This window comes from Gracilinanus agilis, chromosome 4, assembly GCF_016433145.1.
Source record: "Gracilinanus agilis isolate LMUSP501 chromosome 4, AgileGrace, whole genome shotgun sequence".
Classification (NCBI taxonomy): domain Eukaryota; kingdom Metazoa; phylum Chordata; class Mammalia; order Didelphimorphia; family Didelphidae; genus Gracilinanus; species Gracilinanus agilis.
This window is the reverse complement of record NC_058133.1, coordinates 246,731,250-246,751,452: the sequence shown is the minus strand read 5'-3', so window position 1 is coordinate 246,751,452 and position 20,203 is coordinate 246,731,250. Positions and strand designations below refer to the sequence as shown.

The window sequence follows — 20,203 nt, the reverse complement described above, 5'->3', positions numbered from 1 at the left end:
TTTAGAGATAATCTAGTCCAACCTCCTTATTTGATGAGGAACCGGGCCCCAAAGGGTGATTTGCCAAAGGTAACAAAGGGAGTCTGTTGCAGAGATGATCTGAATTTCAGTTCTCTTGCTCTAAGTTCACAGTTCTTCATACTGCTGCTGGCTATTTCCATTGACACAAGCATTCCTTGGGACATGTTCCATGTATATTTTAGGATAGGAAAGAAAAGGAAAAACTAAGATTTAAACAGACACTCTTGCCTGTAGGTTATGTCATAGAATAATATTTTCTTATTCCTTGACCATATTTGTGTCCCAGAAATTATAAATTGCTATTAGAATCAATGACTGCATTAAGCTATGATACAAAATAACTCACACAGAAACTACTTTGATATAATGTAACTAAAGCTACTTTGAGAAAGGGAGATATATTTTGAAATATCCTTTAGATTTTTGGAGCTGGCCCTCCAACATGATGTATTTGAACTCCTCAGAAAATAGCCACGTGGCCATCTGGATCTTCTAGGAGTGATGCCATGACAGAAAATAGCATTAAATATCTTTTTTGATGTTTCAGGCTTCAGTAGAGCTTCCCATAACCAGGTATACTTACTTTAGACTAAGCTTGTGCTTCTTAAACATAGTGATGCTCCTAAGGTACTACCTTCTTTGAATACTACACTGAGATGGGCTCAGATTAGGGTTAAATTTAACAGTTTTCAAAAAAAAAGACATTTAAATTTTAGGTTAGGGTTATTTACAAGGTTTCTATGCAAATAAAGACAGTCTAGCTCAGTACCTGATTGGAGCAATTTGACTGAACGGGAGAAAGATGGTACTTAAATGAAGAGATTTTTAGATCTGTCTTTTGATTGGCTAAAACAATCAGAATGCTGTTTTTGACCAATAGCTAAACAGATTGACAAATTGGTATTTAACTCGTTTTTGCCTTTTTGCTGCCTTCTTTGTATGATTATTTTTTGTATTTGTATGAATTTGTATGAATTGTTCCGGATGACAGTGTAACCCTTCAGGGCACATCCTGGGACGTGCTCCAGTTCGTAATAGCTGTGTGCCCTGTCAGCTTCCTAAAGGCGAACCTAAAGACTGGTCTTAGAACTGACCAGCAACCAAGCCCGGACAAAAGAAAGAGTCTGACCTAATGCTATTTGCCAGAGGCAAACGTAAGCGTTGCGTAGTGGATAAAGAGAAGGATTAAACATCAGAAGGATGAGGCCTCGGTTTTTATCTCAGCCACAAGTGCAATAGCCTTGCCCAAGTAATTTTTCTCTTGTCCTCTGAACTCTAGTTTTTCCATCTGCAAAATGGAAATGAGGAGGTGGGGAGGTTAACGATAGGCTCACAAGAGATAAATTACACATAAAACGGCTGTGAGACACAAGGATGAGTTAAATCAGGGTCTGTGTGAAGGAACCAGGTCTGCGTCCTCCTCTGCGTCCTCCTCCAAAACAGGCATATCATTGCACCACAAGATGGAGTGACCATAAAGTCTAGGACTATGGAAGCTCGTGAGGGACAAACTATGTAGGGGCTAGAGAAGCACTAAAAACCCTGGCACCAGAAGCTTTCAAAATCATTCACTTTTAGAAAAACAAAACAAAACAAAACAAAAGCTTCTGCTTCCTCTTCTACGTGACCAAAATTTAAAACCAAACTTAAAAGAGTGTCAGCCACCACGAATATCTAGACACTGTATCTAACTCAGTGTCTGACTTTAGACTGAATCCTTCGAAAGACCAAATTTGGGCGGGCGGGCAAAGGTCGGTGGCGGGTGGTGGTGGTGGTGGTGGTGGTGGAGGCCGGGGACATGAGGAGTAGTAGTTTGCTGAGGGTGGGGGGGATGGTGGTGAGAAATAAATGAAAGTGTTTGGTTATTCGCATTTGAAAAGGGCGTTTCAAAAGCTATGTATTTGACTTTTAAATTCTTTTGTTCTTATTTAGCAAATAAACTAAAACTTAAAATGAGAGACAAAAAACTTTAAATGGAAAAGCAAATAAAATATACGATGACGAGGAAGCCATGTTGTGTGTATGCTAGTACTCATTAGTGCTTGTTTAGTATTGCTTGGAAAAGGAATTCTCTATCAGAGTTAAAAATATTTGGCTGAGAACTCAGGTACGTTTTGCTGCTTGGACTTTTTCAAAAAGTAAAAAAGAAACTGTCCCTAGCGTCAAGGTGCTGAAAAGTTTTTTTCTGAAACTAATTAAACTGTAGATGCGTGCAGTACGTCACAGTGTGAATGTTGAACAAGGAGAAAAGGAAACCACATTTATAACCAGTAAGAGCAAAAGGGAATACGTAGGGACTCATTTTTTTCCAATCAAATTGTACAGAATTCAAAGCTGAGTAAGGTTGAATAACAAACCAATTTATTCGAGGAGCGGGACTTTTGAATGCTCCTCTAACCCAGCGGTTCTCAAACTTTTTGGCTCTTTACACTCTTAAAAACTGAGGACACGAATAGCCTTTTTAAAAACAAAATATTTACTGACACTGCATTAGAAAGGAAAATGTCTTAATATTACTATGAACAATTTTGATCTCGCAGATATCCTTGAGCAGGGTCTCAGGGACTCCCAGGGGGTCTTCCGCCACACTTTGGAGAACCCACTGCCCTAACCAATCAGCGTTAACGTACTCTGCAACCCCAACTTATCACATTTAGCAGACAAAAAATTGTTCAATTTTGGAAACGATTTAGTTCCTGTTTCTAAACCGCTCAAAAAGAAAAAGAACCGTAACCCAGATGACCATCAAGTTCACGCATTTGCTAACTCTCGGGAAGCCCGTGGACTTTACAGCTGGCCAGGAACTATGGCGCCACAGGATATCCGGTGCTACCAAAAAAATAAAAAAAGCAACCGAGCTGCTTGATCCGAAAGACCATGCAATAACTTAAACAACTAACCTGGCCTCATCAGGGTTAGCGGGGTGCAAAAATAAATGTTCAGAAAGTCTCCTAGTGTCCTTAACTCGAATAAGGGTAAAAAAAAAAAAAAAAAGCAAGCTGCCTACTTCAGTTGCCACCCTCCCTCCCCAACTCCCCACTGGCACTGCTATGCAATTGCTTAATTAAAAATGTTACAGGGCCGAGACATACGTTATCAAGCTCTTTTCATTGAGATATATGGGTGGCTCTGAAAAGAGCCTTTGAGGTGTTGGAAGTTGTCGCGGAGACCTACTTCTTTTTTGGCGCCGCCTTCTTGGGCTTGGCGGTTTTAGGTTTGGTCACCTTTGCCTTCGCTGCCTTGGGCTTCACCGCTTTAGCCTTCGCGGCGCTCTTGGCCGCTTTCTTGGGTTTAGCAGCTTTGGCTTTTTTCGGGCTCTTGGCTGCCTTCTTGGCTCCCGCCGCCGCCGCCGCTGGTTTCTTAGCCTTCTTAGGCGTCTTCTTCAAGGTTTTCTTCGTGGCCGCCCCCGTAGTCTTTTTAGGCTTCTTAGCAGCTCCTGCCGACTTCTTGGCTTTGGCGGAAGCAGATTTTTTAGCCTTGCCTTTGCCTTCGCCCGCAGGAGTCTTCTTGTTGAGCTTGAAGGAGCCCGAGGCACCGGTCCCTTTGGTCTGCACTAGGGTGCCTTTGTTCACCAGGCTTTTGAGCCCTAGCTTGATGCGGCTGTTGTTCTTTTCCACATCGTAGCCGGCGGCCGCCAGCGCCTTCTTGAGGGCGGCCAGAGACACGCCACTGCGCTCATTGGAGGCGGCTACGGCCTTGGTGATCAGCTCGGACACCGGGGGCCCAGAGGCCTTTCGCCGCGCTCCCGCGGAACCCGCTGGCTTCTTAGCCTTTTTCTTCACAGGTGTCTTCTCTGCTGGAGCTGGAGTAGCCGGCGCGGCAGGAGCAGTCTCAGACATAGTAGCAAACCTTGATAATTACCGTAAAAAATACTGTAGAACCCACAGTGTCAATATAGCAGTGCTCGCAGGGCCGGGGGTATATATAGAGAGGAGCTGCTTTGTGATTGGTGCGCTGCCCAGCTCGCCTCCCTGGCAGGGACAGTGTCTCAGCTCTGAAGAGGAGTTGTGTTTGTTACACTTCAAAAAAGGGGAAAATTATAAAAATTCCCTGTATGGAATCACGCGGTTTCAATCGGAAAATGAGTGGAGACGTCTCAGGCTTCTTGTCCCTCTTCTTTTTTCTCTGTAGCTTCAAATACGACACCAGCAGCCTTTCCAAACACACGTAACTCTGAGCAAAATTCAGGTGAAATCAAGTCAACTTCTTGTTTTTTCTCTAAAATACAAATTCGTCCCTTTACTCCTGAAACTTCTTCCTCCCTGGGATTGTTCATCATATGCTTGGCTTCTCATCTGCACAAAAACCAAGTTATTTTTATCATCATTTACACAAAAATTCCGTTTCTCCGCGGGGGAAGTAACACAGGCTCTCCCACGATTTCTGTAAATGGAATAGTGGGAATTGGCGACTGGGGCAAAGATTTGTTTCTGTAATCATTACACGAAGTTATTTTGGGATAGAAGGGGATAATTACAGTTTTTTTGGGGGGAGGCCTAGAGGGAGATGGGGATCCGGGTGTAAAATTTGGTTCAGGAAGTTAAATACTTTAGCAAATTCTTTGGTTTCTTGGATGGGGGCGGGGCTGGTACTTCTGTAGACTAAAGAGGGCAAACATTATTTTCGGGTCCAGAATTTCCCTTCATCAGTTCCTAGGGTAGAAGGTTCTGCTTTTCATGTCTAGGAGAAAGCTAAGACAAAAGTTGTTTTTTTGTTGTTGTTTTGTTTTTCATATGTATCAGGTGATAGATTCCTGGGAACACTTTGACCTCTACAGTACACTGAATTTACAGAGATCAGTTAGCTATTAAAATGATTCTCGATTTTAGGGAAAAGAACATAATGTCTAGAAGAGGTAGAAACTAAAATATTAATGAACATGAATGATGTATTGTTTTTTATTGTGAGAATATCCTGATTTGCCTTACTTCTCTTATACTTAATGCTTATAGCCATTGGAAGACAGGAAGAAACAATATGACACTAAACTATTTTTATGAACACAAATACTATAAATGATAGGCAACTAGTAATGAAAAATACAAATCAGTAACATGAATTTTAAAGATGATTTGAAGCCATTATGGAAATATGAAGCTATCTCATATTTATTTATCATATAGCTGTAGCAGTAGCTCTAAGGTCAAACACAAACTCCCCTGACCTAAATCTTCACAATATCACTCCATCATATATTTCCAGCCTTATTTTATGCTATTCTTTTGTTCTCTCTGTGTTCCAACAGCTTTTTTTTTTTTTTTTTTTAGATTCCTCCTAATAAAACATGTCTCTAATTTCTTCTCATATCTAGAATACATTCCTTCTTCATGACTTAGGAGTTCCTTATGACTTAGAGTCTCTAGCTTCCTTCAAAACATAATTAAGATATTTCCTTCTACATAGGTGTAGGAGGGTTCTGATATCCACCCCACAGATGCTAACTACTACATTACTTTATATTTATTTTGTACAGATTTTTATGTTTATATGCTATATCCTGTGAGAGGATGTAAACTCTTTGAAGTAGGAACTCTTTGATTTTTCTCTTTGTATCTACACTAGCATGGTGAATGTCAAAATAGTAAGTACTTAATGAATACTTGGTGATATACTAATTAAATCTTGATTTTTTCCGAGCAAAAACTATTTGCCAATTCAACAAATATTTATTATTGGCAAAATTTTGCTTTGTGGAGAGAATGATTCTCCAACATAGTTTTGGAGGGCTTATTGACTGAAATTATATCTATGAGGTCAGTGGGCCTGGTATAATTTTATTTTGTTCTATTCCTCAATTCCATAAAATTCCACATTTGTAATTTTCAAAATAACTGAAATTGTTAAATTTCAAATTAAGATAATTAATGTCATATTAAGCAGCCAGGAAAATTCCCAGAATGTTGGGCCCCTAGAATACTTTCTCTAGCACTGTTCAAAAACAAAAAATCACATTACTTATAAAATGATTGATGAATCTTCTTCTTTAGGCAAATATCATTCTATACACATCATAAAACTTCTTTTTTCTAATTTAAAATTTAAAAAAATTTTTTTCCATGTTTATTAAACTTCTTAATGCCTGAAAAAGGAGCTGTTGTTCACTCATGCCAGACTCTTCATGACTGTATTTGTGTTTTCTTGGCAGAGATACTGGAATGGTTTGCCATTTATTTCTCCAGCTTATTTTTGAGAGAAGGAAACTAAGGCCAACAAGGTTAAGTGACTTGCCAGAGTCTGAAGTAAGTGTCTGAAGCCAGATTTGAACTCAGGAAGATGAATCTTCCTCACTCCTGGCCCGGGACTATACTGTGTCACCTAGCTGCCCTAAAAAGGGAATATTAACTACTTCCTTCCTCTTATTAGTTTAACTTATTTAATTTAAAAGTGGTATAAGTACTTGGTAAATATAATTTATTTATACATGTTAGATTAAAAACACTATGCATTTTCCTAAATGTAATCCATCCAGCTTTCCTCTTGTTCAATTTTGGACTTTGTTATCTGTTCATCATTACTCTTTATCCAAGATATATGTACTGATAGACCAGCCTTATGGTTCTATACAACCACATACTAGTCTAGAAAATAGTCATTCTTCATCCATTTGGTTTTTTTCTCTCTCTGTGGTTAGTCAGAACTCCTTTGAAATGATTATGGAGGTTGTGTATTATGTCAGGACTTGATACAATTTATATAATAACTGAAAACAAAACCATCTAGAGGAACTCACTAATGTTTATACCCTAAACTGGGCATTCTCCATCATGGTAGTAAACACTTTCAATGAAATTCTCTCCTGAATTCCATTTTAGCACCACCAACTGCCTATTGGATGGACATTTCCAAATGATTCTGATATATCCAAAACATCAATACTGCCTTTCCTCTTAAATTTCCTATTTCTGTCAATGGAACCACCATTCTTCTAGTAATTCAGGTGTGCAAACTCAAGATTATCTTCTAATCCTCATTATTTCTCACTCCCATATATCTACTTTTCCTCCTCCCCCCTAGTCTTGTAGATATTGTCTATATAACTTTCATATAATTCCTTTCATGCCTCTCCTCTTTACTCACATAGCCATTGCCTTGATTCAGTCCTTTATCACTTCCTGTCTGGACTACTGTAATGGACCTATAATTGTTTTCTCTCCCTCTAGTCACTCTCCATTCGTGTTCCACATAGGTACTAAAGCAAGATTCCTAAAACATAGGTTTGACCATGATATTTCCTTGCTCAAAAGACTCAAGTGGTTCTCTATTGTTTCTGGGATAAAAAACAAACTTCCCTGTAGGCCATCTAAAGTACTTCACAATCTGGCTCCAGACTACCATTCTGGGTTTATAACTGCATTTTATGTTTTAGCCAAACTTCCCTACTTTCTTTTTATTCCAAATCCTATCTCTAAGCCTTTGCCTAGCCTGATTCTTTTCCTTTTCCCAATGCCCATCCTTTTCAATCTCTGCCTCTTACAGCTCTCAGTTTCTTCCAAACTCAGCTCAGTGCCACCTTCTTTTTCAAAATGCCTTTCCTTCTCCCAAGTGCTAGTGCTAGAGCCTCTTCAGTGAAATTATTTTGTATTTGTTTATATGTGTATAGCTTTATCATAGCTTTAGAGTTGGAGAGGTTAGATGCATACTATCTAATTTAACTTACTGATTTTATAGTTGAGGAAACTAAAACATTTTAGGTGTTAAAGTGAAACGGTCCAGCTTCACCATGCTGGTGAAATGTCTGAAGTTAGATTCAGATGCACATCTTCCTAACTTGGAATCTAGTTTCCTTTTCACTATGCCATACTCCTTCCTCCAGGGGAAGAAATTGTTTCATTTTTATATTTTTGTTCTTAGTACTCAAAAGAGTTCCTAGCACATAGTAGACATTTAACAAATATTTGTTGATGCTAGCTTGATTTGTCTCCATGCTTTTTGCTTCTCTTGATATTAATAACCAAAAGGTCCTGCAATAACATTAGCTTTAAACAAATCTTTATCTTTTTATTATCAACATTAATTTACCTTCAATATTCTTCTAGTGATAATGTGACTGATGCTTAGAACATCAGTCTCTGCAAAAATTAAAATTTTGCCTTATTCAAAGGACAAAGGAAAGTTGCAGAATAAGCATAAATAGGTTGCAAACTATTAACAATGACGAATAAATGATATAAATGGCATCCTCCAAGTGACATAAGGCCAGAAAAGAAGATGGATGGATCAAATAGCATCATCAAAGGATAGCAAAAGGTAGACAATGGACAGCAACCTGTAGACTTCACTTGTTAAGAAATACAGTGTTAAGAAATATAGAGAAAGGACTTGGTAGGTTAGATGGACTGTAGAAAATTTACAGGGTGATATTGGCAAGGGTTGCGCTGGATAAGGCAAAGTGATTGAATTCTGAACCATTAGTGGGAGTACTCAGACTATATCACAGATTTATAAAAGTACAGAGATAATAGATACAGATTATATAATAGCTAATACTAGTGGGTAACAATGTCTTGGAACAAATCTTTACATTGTTCTATTACTAAATTCTATATGACTTAGTTCATATGCTTTTAAAAATAAAATAAACTTGATTTTAACAATTCATGTCAGGTAGCCATGAAAATTCCTAAAACCTAGCCTATAATGATATGTACATTGTACTCTAAAAAGCCATGAAGCACTCAAAGTGGTTTTTAAGTAAGCCTTATGGTGTTTGATAACAATGATTTTAGGGGACTTTACCATAAGATTTCTGTCAAAGTTTTCCCCTAAATTACATTCAATGCCATCCCAATCAAATGACCAAAAAATTACCTAATTTAGCTAGAAAAAAATAATAACAAAATTCACTTGGAAGGGCAAAAGTTTAAGAATAACAAAATAATTAATGAAAAACATGTAAAGGAAGATTGAGTAGTACCAGATTTTCATTGTATTATAAAGCAATAATGATCAAAGCTATCTGGCATTGACTAAAAAATAGAAAGGTAGGGTAGTAGAACAGAAGAGACATACAACAAACAGTAGTAAAAGATTACAATAACCTTGTATTTGATAAAATTATAGATCTAGACTATTAGGATAAGAAATCACTGTATGATAAAAATTGCTGCAACAACTGTAAAGTAGTTTGGTAGAAACTAGTTACAGACCAGTAGCTTATATGACTCACCAATATAGGATCAGAATGGATCTGGACATAAAAGGAGATACTCTAAGCAAATTAGAACAGGGAACATATTACCTATCAGATTTATGGATGAGAGGAATTTATGAGTCAACAAGAGATTGAGAGCATTGTGAGATGTAAAATAGACTTTTGAATATATTGAATGGAAATGATTTTGTACAAATAAACCAAATGTTGCCAAGATTAGAAGGAAAGCAAAAAACTGGGAAAAAATTTTCAGTTTCTTAGATAGAGGTCTCGTATCTAAAATATATAGAGAACTTTGTCAGATTTATGGGAATAAAAGTCATCTCCCTATTGATAAATGGGTAAAAGATATGAACAGGCAGTTTTCAGATGAAGAAATCAGTCATACTTAGGTACATGAACAAATGCTCTAAATTATTATTGATTAGGGAAATGTAAACCAAAACAATTCTAAGGTATTATTATCACACCAGCCAAATTGGTTAAAATGACAAAAGGGCAAAATGATGAATATTGGAGGGAATATGGAAAAGTGGGGACACTAAAATACTATTGGTGGAACTGTGAACTGATCCAACTGTTTTGGAGACCAATTTGGAATTATACCCAGAGCTATAAAAATGTATATTTCTGGGTCTTTTCCCCAAGGAGATGAGGGAAAAAGGAAACGGATTGATATGTTCCAAAATATTTATAGCAGCTCTCTTTGTTGTAGCAAAGAACTGGAAATGGAGGGGATGTACAATTGGGGAATGGCTAAACAAATTGTGGCATATAACTGTGATGTAATACTACTGTGCTATAAGAAAAGATGAAGAGATTTAGTTTTTAAAAACTTGGAAAGAACTACATGAAATAATGAAAGAAAAGAGTATAACTGAAAGAACATTATATACAGCTAAAGATTTAATATTTTAAGAATAATTTGTGAATGTTCACCTCCAAAGAATGAATTAAGAAGTGGCCTGAAAAGCATAATCTATATATTTTGCTAAATGATGCCTTCTGTGATGTGGGGATAATTACAGATTTTAGACTATCAAAAATACCAATTTAACTCTTGCTACTCCAAATGTGAGAGGCACTTACAATCCTTAAAGTACTATGTAAAGGGGGCAGCTGGGTAGCTCAGTGGATTGAGAGCCAGGCCTGGAGACAGGAGGTCCTAGGTTCAAATCCGGCCTCAGACACTTCCCAGCTGTGTGACCCTGGGCAAGTCACTTGACCCCCATTGCCTACCCTTACCAATCTTCCACCTATAAATCAATACACAGAAGTTAAGGGTTTAAAATTTAAAAAAAGAAAAAAAAGTACTATGTAAATGTGATTATTATTTTCCTTAGCCAAAGAATCATATATTATTGGAGAAACTGCTACCTCATTAATAATTACATTCTTATAAATCATTATAAACAAAAGCAGAAAACATTAGAAAGTAGCACCTAAATTAAAGGATGGCTAAAAAGTTCCCTTCAAAGAGCAAAATTAAGGAATTAGTGTAAATTATTTAATTTTGAAACCCCAAATAGAAGGAAATGTAATTTTACCTGATGCGTATTTATCTTGCTTGGCAATGGTCATGAGAAACATAACCCAAAAACCTACCATAAAGATAATTGAGCCTTATATGCCAGTATCTCTTGTAGAGTATGATGAACCCAGAAAAATTATTTGGAGAATTCTATAAGATCCTCCAAGTCAATTCACTATATGCACTGATACTATGTTATTTCATTGCAAAAGGACAAATAAAAATTTTAAGATTAAAAAGGTTAAAAAATGAGAGGATTAATGAAATATTTAAGAATACAAAGAATTCCATGAACTGATGCGAAGTGAGTTAAGTGGAAATCAAGTAAATATTCAGCACAATTTTTACAATATGAATGGAAATAACAGCCACAAAGCAATCAAAAACAATGTTGCAAAATTATAAAGAATTTTTTTGTACTTTGCTGATTTTTTAAACTAAATGTGTGTGTGTGAGTGTGAGTGTGTGTGTGTGCATGTGTGTGATATATAGTCCTTTAACATGAAGATGATTTTGATGATTTAATGACAAAGGATTATGAAAATCACTGAAAATCCATAGAAGAGACCAGAAGAAAGCTCAGAAGGCAACACAGACAGGCAAGCAATGATAATATTACCATGTTAAATTTAAAACATGTTAAAAAAATAAGCTATATATAACAGATTCATGGTTTTGCATGGAATTCTTTCTTTCTGGACATATGGAAATTTTTATGTTTGTTAATGATTTTCTAATTCATGCCAGTTATTTTTTAAAATGTGGTTCAACATTATATATATTGCTTCATACAAGTAATGATACTACATACATCCACATTTCCAATAGCAACTCTATGATCAATAAGTCTCAGTTTCTCTAGATGTATATACTAGAGGCATAAGACTGGAGCACTAAGGTGACTGATATGTCTTGTTAAAATGATTGAGGGACTTCTGGGTTAAAATGGCGGCAGAGTAGAATCAGCTACTTAACCTCTCCTAACCCACACAGCTAGATTCTTTCTTTCTTTATTTTATTTTATATATATATACAATATATATACAATATATATTATAAATTTATTATTTATTTTATTTCTCAAGAAGACATAAAAACAAATCCAGATGAATGAAGGGACCCCACAACAGGGCACAGCATTGAAGGTACGTGGGATTGGGGCATTTCCATGCTTTAAGGGGGTGAAATAGTTCTCTCTCACTAAAATGTGAGCTGAGCAACCCACTTCCCCCCCACACCACCTACAGTACCAAAGCCAGTGCATAAGAGTTAGAGCAAGTTTGGGGCATTCATTAAGTTTTTGGCAACTACCTGGGATCACCAGGGTCTGCTCCTGAAAGCAGCAAGACTTAAGACCCCAAGAGGCTAAAGAACCAGACTTTGAACACAGACCTTGAGCGCAGGCTTGGACGCAGGCCCAGACACAGACCCTGAGCGCAGGTGCGGACCTTGGGTGGGGACCCAGTGCAGAGGGGTGCATGATTATGGAAGCAGTGCCCTGAGACTGTTAAAGGAGCTTTGGGCAGAGGAGCAAGCACGGGGACCACCAGGTGGCTTGACCCTGAAAACAATTAGACTTGAGACCTCAGGAACCTAAAGAGCACAGACAGACCCTGGGCGTGAGGATAAAGCTGAGAGGGCGCATGGCACTGTGACTCAGACCAAAGCTGCTCTACAGTTTGATAGAATAGGCAGAAAGACTGTCTGCCTCACCTAGACTTCTGACTGAGAAAGAAATAATAATAATGGCAAGTCAGTCACAAGAACCTCAAAAGAGAAATCTTTAACACTCGACAACTTTTACACAGAAAAAATCCAGACAACAGAGCAAACAGCAGAGGAAAACAAACAAGTAATCACATCCAAACCTTCCCCCCAAAATGAAAATTGGTCATATTTAGATTCTAATGCCTTGTTACCTTTGATATTATATGAGGAAATAGAAATAGCATTTAAGAAAAGATATTTTAGAAGAACACTGCACTTGAGGTGATAATTTGGAAAATATTGAGAGAGGTTAATTTTTAAGGTATTTGGAAGAGGGGGAAGATACTGAATGTCTAAGAAAGATGTTATCATTACTACTAAAAGTGACCATTTTCTTATTTCTGAAAGAATGATCTCTCTTACATCTAAAGCATCCTCAATGAAAATATGAGAAGGGAATGGGTAATAGTGCACATTTTTTCTATAATAGGCTACATTTCTATCTCTGTATGACCAATTCAAATTCCTAGAGTACTAGATTCCACTATTATTACTGTTGATTGATGACTGCAAAAGATTTCACTCAGTAGAGCAAAATGAAGCTGTAAAGGATAAAATTTCATACAAAAATAGATGAAACAACAGAATATAGCTGTTCTTCACTATATTGTGGTTCACTTGTTGTGGTTTCACTGATTTTTGGGTTTTAAAAAGAATCTAATTTTGTATTGCAAAGTTGCAAAATATTGTGGGATTTTGCAGGTGACTACCATACTGTACACAATGGAAATGCAATATGCCACTACCCCTTGCTCAAATTTGCAAACATGAGATTGTACACACACACTATTGGCTGATGGAATGAAAGGCGACCAACAACAGTGCTGTGTTCTGTATCCTGGGCATTGATTGGCTCAGTGACTGTAGTATCTGTCTATTTGCTCTGCTGCACTGTGCCCAAACTGTTCAGCATCTCTCCTGGGCCACTTCACATTGATGTCTGATCTCTGTGCATAGTGTTGCTCTGCACTGTTGTGTTTTTGTGAAGTTTTGTAAAAGTGTGAATTTATTTTGAGCCCTAAGCAACCCAAATGTTCTATGCCTTCTGAGGTTTCTGCCACTGAACCCAAGCACCAGAGGAAGACGTTTAACATCAAAAAATAATAAAATAATATAATGCTGCTACTTTGTGGATTTTTACCTGTCGTGGAGATCTCTGGAAGGTAACTCTTGTGATTGGCGAGGGATCACTGTATTTTAAGGATTATCAATTATTGCTTGTATATAAGGGTTACCAGGAGTAAATTGGGACAAATTAATAAAGATAAAGGATGAGCTCACATCATGTCTTCTTGATTGGTTCTAAGGACTTTGATTACGTCTCCATTAATTAATTAATCAACTTATATTTCAGTCACTGCTAAATGCAAGGGATACACAGAAAAATAAAAGCAATCTCAATTCTCAAGGAGCTTGTTATATCTTAATAGTTAGAGCATTGTAGGTCTGACAAAAATATAACATTCTGACAAAATAAATTCTCCTCCAGTGCCAGGATTCAGTCAATAAATGGGGTTGGCACCTACCCAAGAAATATAGTTCAACTCCTGAAGGAACTCTCATCCTTTAACTTGGTTAAGTTGTCAAGATTTTTTCCTAGTACCATGACAAATGTGTTAACATCATTCATGGAAGATGTGCTTCAAAAAATCCAAATGGAAGGATTCCCTTTTGTTCTGCCATTTTTTAGTCATGCCCAATTCTTTATGACCCTATTTGGGATTCTCTTGGCAAAGATACTACAGTGGTTTGCTGCTTTTTTTTTTTTCCACATTATTTTACAGATAAGGAAACTAAGGTAAACAGGGTTAAATGACTTACCTAGGGTCACACAGTAAATGTCTGAGGTCACATTTGAAGTTGGGTCTTCCTGATCCCAAAGCTTGGCACTCTATTTACAGTTAGTAAGATCTTGCTGCCTACGGTTTCTTAAAGACAATAAAGTCCTCCAAATATTTCCATTGATGCATGATAATGTGCTCATTGCATCAAGCCATAGAAATTCCACTGAACCTCCTCGGTGAAAAGTATGATCATTCAAAAGTGAATGTCCAAACACTGGGGAAAAAAAACCAAAACAAAATAAATGGAAGAAGAATGCCTGCTATCTAGATTATAGTGTGAAGATGAATGGATAACCTGTTGAAGCATTGAGATGGATCTGGAACTGAACAGGAGGTAAAAAGGAGAGGGAGATATCAGATATGGGAAACCATGCATTTCAGTGTTATCAAGCTGCAACCTGAAACAAAATCTATCATTTTTCATTCCAATATACTTCTTGTGGTATGTAGTCATGAATTATGGAATACAACAATACTTGAAATTTCAAAATTCCCAGTGACCTTAAATACAATGGAGAGAGGGAACAGATGATATAAGCAAGCTGCAGTAATATTTACAAAGATGAGTTGAACATGGATGGGGAGTGTTATCATTAGAATCATTAGAAAGCATATAAACTTGCATCAAGCAAATGTCTGATTGCCAAAAAGAAGTGTATCCGTAATGTGCAGAGAAGAAGAAATAAAAGATGGCCTCTCAGACCATTGCAACGGTACCTGCATATCTTTATTTTTAAAAAATTCTTCCCTTCTGTTTTGGAATCTATTCTAAGTATTGATTCCAAAGACAGAAGAGTGGTAAAGGTTAGGCAACTGGGGGTAAGTGACTTGTCCAGGGTCACACAGCTTGAGCCCATGTATCTTTAAATGATCTACTGAAAGGCCTCTAGTGTGTTGGACTAGATCAGAAGACAAAGATAAGAAAAGCACAGGCTGAGAAGGCCTGGGAGGAGCACCACATTGATGAGATGATATCTAATGAATTATATGTTTCTAGTTTAGGCATATCTGTATACAATTTATTCAGAGGTCTATTATTGTACTTTATGTTTGACAATAAAGGAGACTTTAAATTCAAAAAGAGACACAAGAAAACTCTTTAAGAACAAGAAAGGATAAGTAGGAAAAGCCTGTCTTTACTTAATTAGCACATAATTAAGATATTCTAAAATAAAAACCATTATAATAAAGAATTTTTGCATAACAAAACAAGAAAATTCACCAGTGAAAGGGAAAGTTCACTGAAAATTATAAAATCATCTTCTGTAATAATTTTTGAAGCTAAAAAAATCTAACATAGTATCCTAAGAGTTTTGGACTACTACTTGTAATTTTTTCTGCTAAAGAAATAAAAAGAACAATAGTCATACCTTTGCAATGTTGGGTGTTCAAACAAGATATTAACTTGAGTATTAATTATGATAATAAAGATAATGATGATAATCACATATATAGCATTTTAAAGTTTGCAAATATTTTACAAACATTATCTTATTTTATTCTAATGACAACCTTGGGAGGTAAGGTACTCTTATTATCTCTATTTTGTTCATGAGGAAACTTAGGCAGACAGGGGTTTAGTGACTTGCTTAGCTTATATATATATATATATATATATATATATATAGCTAATAAATGTCTGAGGGAAAATTGAACATTGATTTTTATTAATTTAGTTACATATATGAATGGATAACTAATAAAGCGTCAATGGATTCTCCTGATTTTGGAGCACTCCTATTTCAAAAATTGGGGACAATTCCATGGGCCCCATAGGCAGCCCTATGTAGGATTTATATTCGACTAGGCTTGAGTCTGTCCATATACCATGTTTGGCTGTCTGCTTAGGTCTCGGTATCTCGGACATTCTAATAGTTCTGGGCCAAAAGGTTTCTTATAGTTTCTACCCAGGAGAGAAACAAATTGATTGATCTATATTAATTCTATAACTTTTGATTTTTATAAGAATATATTTTAATACAGTTACCTATACATACGTTCACATTATAAACGATTCCTTGAAAAATGCAATAATAGAGATGTTTGTCAATCTTATGAATATTGAATGAAGCATAATAGAGATAAACTTACTAAAAATATTTACTACTGTCACAGAGAATGTTTAGCAAAAATGGAAGAGCAATTTCCTTGTTAGATGTAAGGTCTTCTAAATATTTGTGTTTATGCTGATTGCTAATTGCATTAAATTATATAATACCAAAAATCATCCTTAATGAGGTCCAAAACCATTCAAAAGTGTTCTGTCAAACAATCTGAAATGGAAAATCCAAGTAGATGAAGAATGTCTTGCCCATGATACAAGATAAGACATATAGGATATTCATCATTATTAGATGTTCCTGGGGGCAGCTGGGTGGCTCAGTGGATTGAGAGCCAGGCCTAGAGATGGGAGGTCCTAAATTCAAATCTGACCTCACACCCTTTCAAGCTGTGTGACCTTGGGCAAGTCATTTAACCTCCATTGTTTAGCCCTTACCATTCTTAAACAGTATTGACTCCAAGAGGAAGGTAAGGGTTTAAAAAAAAAAATTATGAGCTCCATCAGAAAATATATTTTGGGCAGAAACCACAGATGGGCAATGAGCTTGTTCAGCAATTGAATTGGAGAAAGAGAACGGAATAAATTGCATTTGGGGATTTTCAAGTATCTGCTCCTTAAAGTCCCCAGCCTTCTTCAGATGATGTTTATATGACTACCAAGCACCATGCATTGAATTATGAAAAGTCAAATTGTATATGATGCAAAAGTCAGCGAAGAAACATAATGAGGGTAGTAAATAGGCTAAATATATTACCAATGATGATTTGAATGAAATAATTGTAATAAAAATATCTGGATGATATATGATTGAAAAAGAAATTTTTTGGGTTTGTCTTTTAGCCAGAAGGAGAAATCAATAACAAGTAAGTAAATGCTCCACGAATTCTATGTCTCAGTGAAAACTAAGTAACTATTTGAATCAGCCTCCTTTCCTCTGATTTCCCATGTAATTTGTTCTCTTACCCTCTTCTCTCAAGAGCACTTTGGTTCATAATTTATTGTGGAAAGAGGGGTCATTTGCTGAGGGCTTCCTCTTCTCTTTTTTATATTCCAAAATTCCTTAACAGCACTCTCTTTCTCTAGTTTTTATGCCTATGTCTCTGATGGAGAAGTATCTGCCTCATCAAGGCCAACTCTTATATTTGTCCTTTGAAGACATCCCTTCCAGTTTCCTTCTAGTACTATAATAATCCTCTGTTTCCATCTCCCCCCCCCCCCCCCCCCTTTCCTGTCTTCTTCTCTGATGCCTAGAAAACAATATCCAGGTTTCCTCTATCCTTAAAAACCTTCACTTGACACTACTATTCTCTTAAGTTATCTTTTATTTTTTCCTTTTATATCCAGACTCTAGAAAACATTGTGTAAAAGGTCATTCTCTTCACATGGACTCCTTTCATTTCTTACTAGTTAACCTAACTTCTTAGTTTCAATTGAAACAGTGTTCTGTAAAATCACCAATCTCTTAATTACTCAAATCTGTGGCTTTTCTCAGCCCTTTTCTTGAACTACCGCTCTCTGTTTGACACTGTTTATTACTCTTTCCTCCTGGATATTTTCTATTCTCTGAGTTTTAATGAATAATGTTTAGACTCTCTTCTTGCTTATCTGACTTCCCTATCAGTTTCTTTTGATAGATTGTCATCTATACCATGTTCCCTAACTACGATTGTGCCCCAACACACAATTCTTGCCACTCTCATGGTGACCTCATAAGCTTCTATAAATTCAGTTATCATCTCTATGTAAATTCCCATCAAAATATATTGTCTTAGTCTTTCTCCTGTATTACCCAATGAATGTTAGAAATTTCAAACTTGAATTAGGGGTTTCAAATTCAGCCTGTCCAAAATAATTCTTTATCTTTTTTCCTCATGCCCATCCAACCCTTTCCATTACATCCCTTATTTCTGTTTTGGGCACAATCAATCTTCTAGCCTCCCAGGCTGAAAATATGAGAATCAATTTTAATGTATCCTCCCTTGCCAAATATTAGTTTCTATTTCCTCTCCTCAACATTTCTTCTTGTCTTTATTCACATGGCTGCTAACCTGGTATAGGTCCTCAATACTTCTTGTCTGTATTATTGCAATATTTGACTAACTATCCAATCTCATTCCCATTTTTTCCATCTCCAATTTAGCCCCTAGGCATTTGCTAAAGTGATATTCCCAAAGCATAGATCTGACCATGTCATTGGTTTCTTCCACTGGATCTCCAGGGCAGGAATTCTTAAGCAGGGTGTGCTTAAGAAATTAAATTTTAATAAATAAGTAAAAATATATGCATATTAAACATATTTATGATATCTGTATTTCAATATACTAGGTTTCCTTTGTAACCTTATATATTTTAGAGACTGATGGTATACTGGGCTTGAGTTCAAATCCAACTTCAGATACTATCTATGACCCTGGGCAAATCACTAAATTTCTGGGCCAGCCTTCTCATCTGTAAAATGGAGATATTAATAGTGGTTACTTGGAAGGGTTGTTGTGAGTATCAAATGAAATAATACTTGTAAAAGCACTTAGCATGGTGCCCTGCACATAGTAGGTGCTATATATATATACTTATTCCCATTGCCTTAATTTATGTATTTTAAGATATTCTGAAAAGGTGTCCATGGTTTCTGGGATACTGACTAAGGGACCTTTGACACACACATAAAAGGATAAGAACCTCTGCTCCAGGATCAAATGTAGTGTTCAGCTTGTCATTTATAGACCTTCCCAATTTGGTTCTAAACTATTACTTTCCTTCACTCACACACCTTTTTGTGCAGCCAAACTGGTTTGCTGTTCTTCAAGTGTGACAATCCAGCCCTCCTCTGTCTCTGCACAGTTCTGTGACTTTTCCCAAGCTAGATCTCCAGATATTTTTGTGCATAATTAGATCTCACCACAGACTGTAAATTCCTTTATTATATGGACTATTTAGTTTTTGCTTTTGTGTGCCAGTCCACCACAGTGCAGGTTAAAATACCTGATAGTTTTGATTAATTACAGTAGAAAATAGTATGCTTAAACTGAATTACAAATTTAGTTTTTCATTTTTTTCACATAAAGTTGTTAAACATTTATTACATAACTACTGTGGGAACAACAGCATGGCACTGTGAGTGCATAGAAAAATTATACATATTTTACATTCCTACCTGAATAGAATTTGCAACCTAGTGCACTTCCTAATCCTTATTTTTGAAACCATTAAAAATGGCTTTTGCTTTTTATTTGCCACTTATTGATACATATTTTGTCATTAAATCCGCCTTTGTCACAGCAAATAAACACAAATAAAAACAGCTGACAATGCAATCACTTCTTACAGAATAGAATTGCAGAAGTTTATATTATGTATTGTTTTTCACATGTACAATTTAAATTACAGACTTGTTTTCTCCTTAGTCACACTCCTTGTAGCTTGGAAAACCTGAAAAACAAGATATTTTTATTTTATTAGAAGTATTCTAATATATATTTATTTCTGAGTTAGGCAAAAATGAGGATTAGAAACTAGTACCAATCAAGACGTTCTCTTGGTAAAAGCAGTTTTAAAGAGGGAATAGAAATGGTGGTCCAATTCTATTGGTTCTCCTTACTCATACTTACTCTAGGAGGACTAATAATAGAGAGGGGCGGAGACTACGGGAGCGCTCGCGCTCTCTCTCTCTCTCTCTCTCTCTCTCTCTCTCTCTCTCTCTCTCTCTCTCTCCCCCCCCCCCCCCCCCCCTTGGTGTTTCTGGAGGCTTTACCCTCAGGGAGGCCTCTCTTGCCTCTCTAATTGTAAAAGGCCTTGTGGCTAGAAGCCTTGTTTAATTAACCTCTGTG

General features: G+C 36.5%; 2 protein-coding genes across 2 annotated transcripts in view; one reads left to right on the top strand and one right to left on the bottom strand.

The window, feature by feature from the left end:
* LOC123243892 (histone H3) overlaps positions 1-20,203 on the top strand; it is a 64,141-nt gene that overhangs the window by 38,361 nt on the left and 5,577 nt on the right. The gene's annotated exons all lie outside the window — the stretch shown is intronic.
* LOC123243890 (histone H1.4-like) lies at positions 127-3,898 on the bottom strand. The gene is made up of 2 exons (XM_044672032.1): positions 3,196-3,898; positions 127-190 (listed from the first exon to the last, which is right to left on the bottom strand). The coding sequence occupies exons 1-2, from the start codon at positions 3,858-3,860 to the stop codon at positions 127-129; spliced, it is 729 nt and encodes a 242-aa protein (XP_044527967.1). The 5' UTR covers positions 3,861-3,898.

Coding starts and splice junctions, on each gene's coding strand:
- LOC123243890 (XM_044672032.1), bottom strand. CDS start 3,860: ATGTCTGAGACTGCTCCTGCCGCGCCGGCTACTCCAGCTCCAGCAGAG. Junction 191..3,195: donor AAGGCGGCGCCAAAAAAGAA/GTAGGTCTCCGC, acceptor TAAAATATACAT/GGAACATGTCCCAAGGAATG.